Raw genomic sequence first — 11,772 nt, forward strand, 5'->3', positions numbered from 1 at the left:
TGTATGTACAGTAACAGAAGATCTCGATCCATATTTATAAAGGATCAGAGACAGAACTCTTCATTCATACAGTAGCTGATAGGTGATCTGACCCATGATCCTCCATCAGGAAAAACAAAATCAGCTTACAAGTTTCCCATACCATACCTGGAGAAAATAAACTCGCAATACATTTTGAACTTGAAACTTGAACTACTTGAGAGAGACAAAAAAAAAAAAGCTAAATTGATTTGTCTTGCATTGGCTGCTAAAGCAAGGTGAGATTTCAGGGTGTGATGTGAGAATGCGAGGCAAGTGTGGGAGTTGGACTATTTTGTAAAAACTGTCATTTAAATGCAGCCGTACTTTATCACAAATTGGTAAAATGTTAATGTACACACGTTTGGTAAACCTAGCTAATACCGTTCAGCTAGGTGTTGTGACCAGAAGGTCACTGGTTCGAATCTCTGGCCAGGAAACTGTTGGTAGGGAGGATGAATGTGAATGTGGTTGACTTTCCCTGGATAAATTAAAGGTTAAAAAAACGAAACTAAATAAGATCAGGTAACCCCCCCCCCCCCCCCCCCCCCGCGCTTCCCCTCCAGAACAGCCTGCACCCTGTGTAGACAGCCAAGATCTGATCTGCGTCACGAAAGATTTAAAAATCAAATCTTTTTTTTTTTCGCCTTTGGAATTATGGACATAAACAACTTAACAGTTAAGACAGTGTGTTGAGAGTCCTTGTATATTTCTAAGCCCAAAGGGAGTTTTCAAAAGGAATAAAATGACAGAAAAAAAAAAATCATGAAAGAAGAGAGATATACCCTCTACCACACTGAGCCACGAAGGGCGAAGCATCAAATTAAACCTTCTTGAATATCCGGTTTATCAAAATATCAAAAGACGCCAAAGTCGAGGTATCCTTGAGTTTTCCTTTGGACAAAGCAGGGGGCAAGGAGACATAGAGAAAGAGAGGCATCAAAGTCTCTTTCAATCTCTTCATTCTTCCTCTCCTCCCCTGCCTCCCTTCCTCATTCACCGGCTCCCCAAGGTGAGCGGTTTTCATTTTCACTTGGTCGCGCTGCTCAGCATTCCAGGGTGGTTAATGGAATTAAAATCAATGACAATCTCAGTCCTCCTGGGCTTGAACTGCCTGCCAACACACACAAAAGACACACACACACACACACACAGGTACGAGGACACACACGGACAACAACACAGTAAAAACATGGTTAAGGAAGAAAGTCACCTTTTCATTGTCTTTTCAAGTCATAGTTTCAACCCCCACAACATTTTTTCACAAGGTCTGGTCAGGTTGAAAAAAGAAAGAAGAGGTGTGTGTGTGTGTGTGTGTGTGTGTGAGCGAGAAAGAAAAACATAGACAGAGAGAGAAAGAAAGAGAGTCAAGTGAATTTACCAAAACCCTAAAGAGTTCACTACATCAACATACTCTTTGTCTCCATTGCCCCTCTCTCTTCTCTTTCAATGTCTCTCGCTCCCCAGACTCAACATTACCTTACATTTCTCCCTCTCTCTGTGACCGGGGTTCCCAGGGCAGATCATTAGTGGTCAGGTTTACTTTTCCAACAATCCCCAAAACACACACACACACACACACACACCATCATATCCCCCTAGCAGACACAAATCCAGGCCCCAGCCAGCTGAAACACACACCGACATATCCACATTGAGATTATAACCCACAGACATACACAGAAAAACAAAGCACATCCAGGCCCTGGGTCCCCAACACACACACGTGCTTCTCTCCGTTGGGAGTGTGTGTTTGCCTGAACCCGTCAGCCTCTCTGACAGATGGATGGTAAGCCGTCCTTCTCTCTTGCTCTGCTCCATTCATCTCTCTTCCTTTCCATCTCACTTTCATTCTCTACATCCGTCTCTGTCCGTGTGTGAGTCTCTCTCTCTCCAATTCAAGGAGCTTTACTAACATGAGAACGTGTTTCGTGCATTGCCAACATGGATGTTACGATTCGGCTGATATTGTTTTTTGAAGGCCAATACCGCTATGTTTGGAATAATTTTCAATATTAATCAATATTACCCAATTTTCTTCTGAAAAGCTGACCCAATTCCTCCATGGAGATCATTAAAGTTTCATCTTATAGCTTTAAATTTGACCATCTTCATGCCAAAAAAAAGAGAAGAAAAAGTTTGGGGTAAAGACTGAATTTTGGGGAATTTGTTTTGGATATGACAATGGTCAACTATAAAGCTATAAGATGAAACTTAAATGATCCCCGTGTTAAGATTGGGTCAGCTAATAGTACGGAAATTGGGTAATACTGAATATTGGAACAAATGATTGCAGCTTCAGTCTAAAATGATCAGCATTGCCCTTCAAAAAAACATATTGGTTAAGTCCTAGCAACACTAGCCAGTTAGCTGTTCCAATGCAAAAGTAACAAAATGGGCCATGTCGAGCCTTTTACTCCTTCCCTTCACCTCCAATCAGCTTCCACTAGTCCTCTCAAAATTTTTGTGTGTGTGAGAGTGTAAACGTGAGAGGCCGATCTATGTTCTTAAAAAAATGTCTTTATTGGTACAGAAAAAAGCTTTTTAAACCTGCAACAAGCCTGAAACTAATGTGTGCTATGTGGAGATTTCATAATGATATAAACCAATATCCACACAGCAGCCAGCTGGGTTGCTGTTTTCACCTCTTTTCTAAAGCTTGTTGTCAAATTCTATCTATCGTGTCTTCTTCCTCGCTGTTTAAAAGCGGCGCTCTCCCCCTCCAATTCCTGAAAAAAATTCTCATAATGGCGGAATCGATGAAGCGAGCAAGTAAACTTGTTAAACTAGTGAACTTGCTACCTTCACTTGTCATTGTGGGACATGTAACCTTCAGCGGGAGAAAGATTTGTCAAAGTAAGACTGGTAACCGGCGACACGTCTCCGTAGGTACGTTTAGCTCAGCTATTAGCACTTTCCTTCCATTGGTCCGTAGGCCTCTGTAGTGCAGTGACAACACGTGTTGCGGTTTCTGTCGCCCTCTAGTGGTCAGAAAAATCACTTATTGCAGCTTTTAAAAAAATAAATAAATAAAACATCCTGCATGTATAGTTGTAAAGCTTCATTGTTGACTCCCAGGCACTGACATGTGAGCTGCTTTCTGACTGGTCTAAGTCCACTAGGCTGGTAATCCTGATGAAGGTTTTCTGCCAAAGCACTTTGGTTCTCTACCAATAAAAACATTTATAAGAACATCTGTTGGCCTCCAAAAATAGCTGAATTTGTTATTACTAACGCTGTTTAACAAATATTGGCTATGTATCTTGCATTAGTGGGTCCATTTTGTTATTTGTTGGGGTTGTATTTTTGGTGTCAGTCCCTCAGAATCAAAGAGTGAAGGCTTCTTTGTACAGCCGCCATTTTGCACCGACATTTAAAAATCACACAGGGAGAAATCCATCATAGAAGAGGAGAGAGACCAATTTCTCCACCCACTTTTATAGACCAGAGCGCAATACAGCCACAAGACATGTTGTGTTTTGAGTAAGTGGCAACTTTTTCTCGACTGGAAACTCTCATTTTCTTGCCATTACTAAAACTATCGCTCTCTCCATGTACACATAAAACGGTTGGATGCAACAAGTTCATGCCTTTTCTAGGGATTGTTGAAAGGCATTCTGGGAAACGTAGGAAATCAGTAAGTAGGAGGAGATGAAAGTAAATTGCACAAAAAAAGTAAACAAAACTAAACACTTTATCACAAAATAATTCCTGGAATGCATCACAAATTGATGACCTGAAACATACACAAGTGCTTGTGTTTATGCGTGAATATAACCACTGAATGCAGAAACCTACAGGGACTGGGGATATAACAACAAATTGATGACATAACTGTGGAAGTTTTCCTTTAAAGCGAGTTAGCCTTTTGTGTTTTTGTGTGTGTGAGAGAGAAAGCGTGTTACCCACTTATATCCTATGCCTGCCAAGTTGAGAAGCCTTCTGGAAGCAGTCATCTCTGGGGTGTCATGGTACTTATCACAAAGATAGACCACTTCTTTAATACCTGGACAGAGAGAGGGAGGGAGGGGATGATGAAGGGATGGAGAGGGAGAAGGAGAGAAGAAATAGACCATTAGAAGCAGTCTTCTCAAGAGAGTCATGCTATTTACCAGATTAAATAAGTCTCATAGTGAAAGTAAATAAATGATGAGAGAAGAAAGAGGGAATTGTGTCATTAATAACATGATAACCCTCTTTCTACCTGGAGAAGTGGATGATAGATGGAAGAAGAGAGAGAGGGAAGAGATGTGAACAAAATTGGAGTCAAACGTATTTAAGTGCCTTTTAAGTCTTTTAAATGAGAAACAATAGAAAACACAACAACAATTTCAAGATATGAGGGCAAAGAGCAAAGAATAACTAATAAACTAGCAAGAGAAGCTCACAGGGAGTGTTAATCCATGATATTCTCGTTTTCTTTATTTTGTCGATATCTTTGGTAGTCATTCCCTTACAAAAAAGCTGAAGCACGTGAAATTTCAAATGTGTTTCAAATTTTGGTCATGTATTCTGGCATCATGTGAAATAGTTTTTACTTCATATGTGAAAAATGCAATTCATAGTCCCCCCACATGTGCACATTTTTGTCACGTTTTCACCTGACAATACATATGTCAATATTTGTTTCATTTCTTATTTCTCATTTAATTTCTCAAAGAGACAAATGTCATTTTCACCTGGGAAAATTTCACATCTTCAAATATGAAAACATCAACATGTGTCCAAAAAGCACATGCTTTGAATTCACACTCCAAAAAGATGAAAAGAGGAGACCAGAGAGGGAGAAAGAGAGAAAAGAGGGAGAGAGAGAAAAAAAGAGAAAGAAAGCTGTTCTCCATTTCCGTTGACAAGACAACATACAAACTCGGAGAAGGAGAGAGGGATGGAAAGGAATGAAAAGGGAAATCATACTGAAACACACACACAAAGAGAAAGATGTGCTGGGAGAGAAGAAACAGCTGGATGTGAGAGAGAGATAAGGGGGTGAGGGAGGAAAACGTGTGTATTAGTACCTATGCTAGGGCTGTCAACGAATATTCTAAATTCGATTATATAATCGAATTGTAAAAAAAAACAGACATTTGATTGTGAAAATTAATATTCGATTGTGAAAAAAAAAAAAAAGCAGCACTACCGTGGCTGTCTGCCTCGCGAGTTCTTGCGTGGGCCTGGGCCGCTGCACTGAATGCACTGCATGACGGACAGAAGTCACACAACGTCACTTTCATTGATTGAAAATGAAATGTAGGTCAAGCTGAAACGAGCGAATAATTCAACAACAACTGTGTGGTAATGATGGCAGAGAGTTCACAACCCCCTCCGAGCGATCTAAAAAGCCCTGTTTGGAAATACTTTGGATTTTGGTCAGACGGCAAAATTGTGGAACCTCGAGATAAAGGTCTACGGTCTTTAAATGAAGTTTTACGGTATAGGACATTATTTTATTTGTTTATTTTGTAATGTGTAGGTATGTAGATCTTTTAAAAGACATGTTTATGTTGAAATAAATATACCTATACAAGTAGTTATGTCTCTCGTTGTATTGGTTTGCCCTCTTATGGACATAATGCGCAAAAATAGATGTTCGAATGGTTCGAACCTATGTGTTTTTTTAGAAGGAATAATCGAACGTCATTTTTGGCCAATTTTGACAGCCCTAATCTATGCATACATACACTCAGTATTAATATATAATGGGTGTGTATATAGTATGTACACATGTGTGTGTTGATATATATACCCCCAATTTTCACCTTACATATCTATATAGAGTGAGGACATTATAATTTATTGAATGGAACAGCTGAATTGAATTATCACTGAATATGATTATATACTGCATTTTATACTGCATTGATCAATATTAAGTTTATTGTGCTTTGTATTATTGTTTTTAGTGAGCTTTGTGTAAATGTATCTTAGTCTTGTTTGTTTACAGATTAATTATATTAATGTCTCAAAATTAATGTGGTAATGATTTACTGATGTTTGAATGATAAACAGAGCACCTTTAAAGTGATGTAAATAGGTGCGCGTCCTGCGTCTCAGACGCGTTAAAATCATCATCATCACGGGAGAGACTTAATGCCCTTGCTGGGCCTGCATCCAATGCTACTTTCGCCGCACAGATTTCATTTCAAGGCTACAGACTTGGTAATTGGTAAATAAACTCACGTGGATGCTGTATTCACTCATGTCGTGTTGAAAAAAAAAAAATCCTCCAGCCGCGATTTTCTCACCGTCTGCGCATATATCTCGCACATATCTCGCGCATATCTCCCGTTTTGTTCAGTCTCAATGAGTGAAAGGAAAACGTTTTAAAATGCCACCAAAGAAAAAGACAAACTATTGCAGGTAGGCATGTACCCGATTCACCCGACGTTATTCGGGAAAGCACAGATAGGCTAATGCGATGGAAACAGATATTTCTTCTACCCAAAGTTGCTCGTTATTATTCGGGGGAAAAAAGCCATGATTGACATGTCTGTGCGTCAGCCACTGTGTTTCTTCAAATCGATTCATATCATTGTGGATGGCCACAAGATAAAAATGCCCATTCTGTTTGCAATATAGGAATTTGATTTCACTAACTAGTCGTTTCATTTACTACACATTAGAGGTCTGCAACCCGACCCGAACCCGACGGGACCCAAGACTGTAACGCACTTGGTCGTGTCATAGCTTACATTAGCTTTGTACTTGTTAGCTTTAGGGAAGTAGGCTAACGTTACTCCTGGATAGCATGACAGAGCGAGACGACGTCAGTATTGGGTAGACTGGGAGTAGTTGGTAGTTGCCTACTCAACCTGTTGCTGTAACTCAGTCTCAGTAAAAAAGCGCCACCCAGTGACTTAATCTGTTACTGCAACCAAACAATGTTCCAAAAGCATAGTAGGCATATTTGCGACTGTTACAACTGTATGTCGGGCTCGGGCTCGGTTGTTTTTTTTTCATGCGTGGAAAAAAGCACAATGTTTTATGCTCCTCGCTTTCTCCTGAAGCTCTGTGTCACACAGGCTGCTGGGCACACACAGCCCCCCCGTGTCTCTCTCCCTCTCTATTCAAAGGGGCTTTATTGGCATGGGAAACATACATTTACATTGCCAAAGCAAGTGTGAAATAAAAACAAAAAATGTACATACAATTAAAGATATACTAGAATAAATTTTTATTCTTGTAGTGCCTTTTTATGTACTTGTACTCTCTTATATTGTCAATATATAGGCTATTATCAATAAAGGATCCCATTACCTGAATGACTGAAAAGTGATCTAATGTACTCCATTTTAAATAGTTCCATTTGTCAAACAAATAACCAGAGTTGTGGACTCCAGTCACATGACTTGGACTCGAGTCAGACTCGAGTCACAAATTTGATGACTTTAGACTCGACTTGACAAAATCAAAAAAGACTTGCAACTCGACTTGGACTTTAACACCAATGACTCGTGACTTCACTTGGACTTGAGCCTTTTGACTTGAAAAGACTTGATACCTTCCCCCAAACCCAAAGATTAAAAAGTATGTTATTTAAAAAGTGTGCCACTTTCCCTTCATTTCCTGAATCAACTAACGTTAACGCTATTCATTCCCAGCAAGTCGACACTTCATTTCCCAGATCCACTTTGTTTGAACCAATCTGACAGCATCCAATCAAGTTGCAGGAGAGAACCATGAAGAAATAACGTTACGTTACTGAGCGCCAGTCAGAAAAAATGATACCAAAGATAATTTCGTTCGCGTACAAAAACTACGCGGTGGTCAACCAAAAATGAATTGCAGTCTGTAATTTTCGCAGTTTCGTAGTTTTGCATACTGCAAAACATGCAGGTCGAAAATTGGACAAATCGGCTTCTAAAAAAGCATTCATGATTTGTGTAAATTTAATATATTATTACTCTGTTGTTAAAATGGCATTACATTTGGTGAAGAGCGCATTATGACTTGTTTAGGACTCGAAACTCAAAGTTTAGGACTTGGGACTTGACTTGGGACTTGTCAGTCTTGACTTGGGACTTGACTCGGGACTTGCCTGTCTTGACTTGGGACTTGACTTGGGACTTGAGTGCAAAGACTTGAGACTTACTTGTGACTTGCAAAACAATGACTTGGTCCCACCTCTGCAAATAACTAACCTGTATATATATCTAAAGTGCTCCCTTTCAAGTACTTTGTGTCAAAGATAGCATAACTTAAAAAAATAAACAGTGCTGCAATGTTCTGTTTGTTGCTTGCTTTTGTCTACAAGGTACAGAAGAATAGAAATGAGGCCCCTTTTACAGAGAAATCTGCTTTTCTGCCCCTCTGCCCTGCTACATCTGTCTGTGCTGTCTCACCTGTATCTTTACATCGTTACATTACTACTAACATTACAGCCTTTAACATTGTTACATTATCTACTCTGTTTTACTGAGCAGATAATGCAGCTGCTCTGGTCCAGACTGTCCCTGCTCCTCCTCAGGACGAGTCCTTTTCCTTCTTTGAAAATATTTTTCAATATTAATCTGGATTGAGGGAGCAAACATTCAGAGTCAGAGTTAAAAAGGTAATATTAACTCTGACTAGCAGCTAGACCGCGTGCTAATCTCGGAAACCCAGCTGTATTCCGAGTAACGTTAACTGTTAGTTCTTTTTGGGAATTCAGCCGGCTATCTTCTTGGCATGGAAAAAAAATATCCCTCATGTCCCATCTTCAACATGGGAGGCGAACAGATGGGTCCGGTGAGAGATCGCGCGAGAGAGTGAGTGAGCGACAGAGAAAGCAAGCGAGAGAGAGAGCGAGAGACGAGAGAGAGAGAGAGAGAGAGAGAGAGAGAGAGCGAGCGAGCGAGTGTGGAGCAATTAGGGGCTGAGCGAATCAATGCGCTACACGCAGTTCTACAACTAAATAGTGGGAAAAAAAAACATTGTGGCGGTCAGTGCTGATATTGTGGCGGGCCTTCACAAAGTTGTCTATGCGTGGGAAACCCTGCATACACACCTTTTCCCACGGCGCAGCCGAGGGCATCATGAGCCAAATTCAGGTCAGACAGTCAGGCAGTCAGTCAGTCAGGTAACGCTTAGTGAGATGTCGCATCACCACGCTGATGACGCTGACGTGAACTGTGCATGCAGTCAACGTCATCAGCGTGGTAGCAGTTAGCTGTAGCTCCCGGCTCCAAAAAGCTGTGTTTTGTGAAAGCGGAGGACTTTATTGAAACTTTTATGGTGGCGTGTACATGATACTAAGCCCAAGGACACTCAATGTAAGTTTGAGCCACCAAGGACACGGAGCTTTTGACGTTTAAAAGGCGCATCAACCGGTGAGTATCTGAGTGCCCAGTTGCATGAAAAACCTTAGGTGTCAAACTTAAGTTTGTCCCTTTAGGCAAATAATTCCCTGAGGCCACGGATTTCTTTAGGATCATTGCATGAAGCCCCTAAAATGATCCCCTCAGCTAAGGGCTTGTATTTATTGTTTTACAGTAGTTTCAGCTGCAACAACTCAGTTGAGTCCCTCGTTACCGTGGCAACCGCTCTGTGCAATCTGCAGAGGTTCGGCAGAGATCGCTATTATTTTGAAACATCTACAAAACTCACAACTCTCCTTGCAATTTCATCAAAGTTTACATTTTTGTGACACCAAACCATGTCATAGATACTTATTTCATGCAAACTATGTATCATTTTTGTGTACTAGAAACAGACTGGCTGCAAGCTAGCTGGGAAAATGCATTAAACAAGCTGCTAGCTTGGTGGATTTCAATCTTGCCAACAAGAACGTTGGAAGCATATTTGGCTATCTGGCTAGCTTGCCTAAAGCCTCCTACACATACATCATTTTCTTTGACTGTAATATTAATTAATTTAAAAATAATAGCAATATAAAAATGGCACAAATACTTAAGAGACCATAAGAGATATAAGAAGATATAAGATATCACTTTATTAATCCCCTTGAGGAAATTCGGGTGGGAGGCCCCTTAACATTTAAGGAAAGGAAATTCCCTTAAGGGGCTGTGTACAACCCATCAGCAATTCATAGTATTCTGTTACATCACCACACGGCCATCTTGGTAGGAATATAACAGGTGATTATAATAAATTAACAGGTGATTACAACCAAATGACAAACACAGCCAATGAGCTGTGTGTATTGTAAAGTGCCATATTGGTAGGAAATGCATGTGACATCATGGGAATACTATGAATAATATAAGGATGACTTTAAGCATCTTTCCTTACCTGCAGATTTATCTAAGGATATTCCCTGAGGGGGGAGATAAGTGGGTCTTGTACAACTCACTTGAGTTTAAGGTGAACCTTAAAGAGAACTTAAGGTATAAAACTTAACTAAGAGTTTTTGTGCAACCGGGCATAAACTAACTTCACCGTGGTAAGGAACTGGCGTTTGGAAGGCGTCGCTAAATGAAGTTCTCGTTAAGGGCGAGTTGGATAAAGATCTTTGGGACGCTAGTAATGATAAAAATTAACTGAAAGAAACAAAAACAGAAAGGGGAGAGGAAGAAATAGGAAAAATGGAGGGAAAGATTAGGAAAAATGGAGAGGAAAAGTGAGAAAGAATGAGGAAAAATGGTCAGGATGAAAATGAGAAATGGAAAAGGATGCCTCAGCTTCTCTGTTTGCCCTGTTGGATAGAAAATGGATGAATAGATGATTTTTTTTTTAACAAATATGCAAAATATAAACCAGCCCTTGTTACTGTTATCATATTCATAGATGAGCCCACAAACAACTGATGATGTCTTTCTGTAGATGTAATCAGCTGTAAAAAAAAACAGAGGGGACTTTCATGAGGCAGGTAAGTCTTCCCATTCATCAGTCTTGCCAATACATTAATAAGACCAGATGATGGATGTAAGCTACCTGCTTTGCCAACATACTTGTCGTGGGCATCAAGTGTGTGTTTGCAGTAATTGTTGGTGCTTTTAAAAATATGCAAGCTCGATCAACTTTCCTCGGAAATCAACGACAAATGGTGCAAATGGTAAAGGTTTGCGCCATCACTTTCAACCCAAATTGTCACTTCCAAAACAGAAGAAATAGCCTTTTACTTTGAAATATATTTTTTCAGGCATTGGCCCAAATCGGGCTGTCTAGATCTGCATCTACGCATCATTTCTGGGTAAATCAGACCAACTACGTAGGGCCAACAGATATTCACTATTTTCCTTGAACTGGTAAAGAGAAAAAGAAATGAAGAGATTAACAGCTTCACAGCAATCCTCTAACAGTGAATAATGTAATAGGTAGACCATCATTAGGGGGTTGATATTGTCCTTTTATTAAAAATATGATCTGGTCCAGTCAGTGTGGTCCACCACTGATATGGATATGATACAGTTTGATTGATTACATATTTATTGTAGAATTGATCAATACTACACTGGTTGTCTATGAGGAGTCCTTAACCTAAACTGATTCTAATCAGACTTTTTTTTATTATTATTATTTTTTGGCATTTTTGCTACAGTGAAGATAAATAGGTAAGATTGGGGACAGAGAGAGGGGGATGACATGTGACAAAGGTCCCAAGGGGGATTTTGTAAATGCAAAAATTTACTTCACCCGTTGTGGGTCAAAATGACTAAGCAAGGTTCAAAAGTCTTCTGTGGATTCTTTATTCAGACATGCATGGTTCAGTTCAGTGTTCCAAACAAGCAACAAAGAAGTGACCAAGAACGGAGTTCAGGATCCACTTATATAGGTTAAAGTAAACAAAACTATAAATCTTGGCCCATAGCCAAACCT

General features: G+C 39.9%; 1 protein-coding gene across 1 annotated transcript in view; it reads right to left on the bottom strand.

Annotated features, from left to right (window-relative positions):
* Nucleotides 1-605: 605 nt before the first annotated feature.
* The window catches only part of LOC139910003 (deoxycytidylate deaminase), a 41,156-nt gene continuing 29,989 nt past the window's right edge, over nucleotides 606-11,772 (bottom strand). The window contains exons 5-6 of the mRNA XM_071897186.2: nucleotides 3,928-4,024; nucleotides 606-1,132 (exon numbers count right to left, since the gene is read on the bottom strand). Coding sequence (XP_071753287.1) covers nucleotides 1,048-1,132; nucleotides 3,928-4,024 — 182 coding nt within the window. The 3' untranslated portion in view covers nucleotides 606-1,047. The remainder of the gene's footprint in view (nucleotides 1,133-3,927; nucleotides 4,025-11,772) is intronic.

The sequence above is a fragment of the Centroberyx gerrardi genome, chromosome 3 (genome assembly GCF_048128805.1).
Source record: "Centroberyx gerrardi isolate f3 chromosome 3, fCenGer3.hap1.cur.20231027, whole genome shotgun sequence".
Classification (NCBI taxonomy): Eukaryota; Metazoa; Chordata; class Actinopteri; order Beryciformes; family Berycidae; genus Centroberyx; species Centroberyx gerrardi.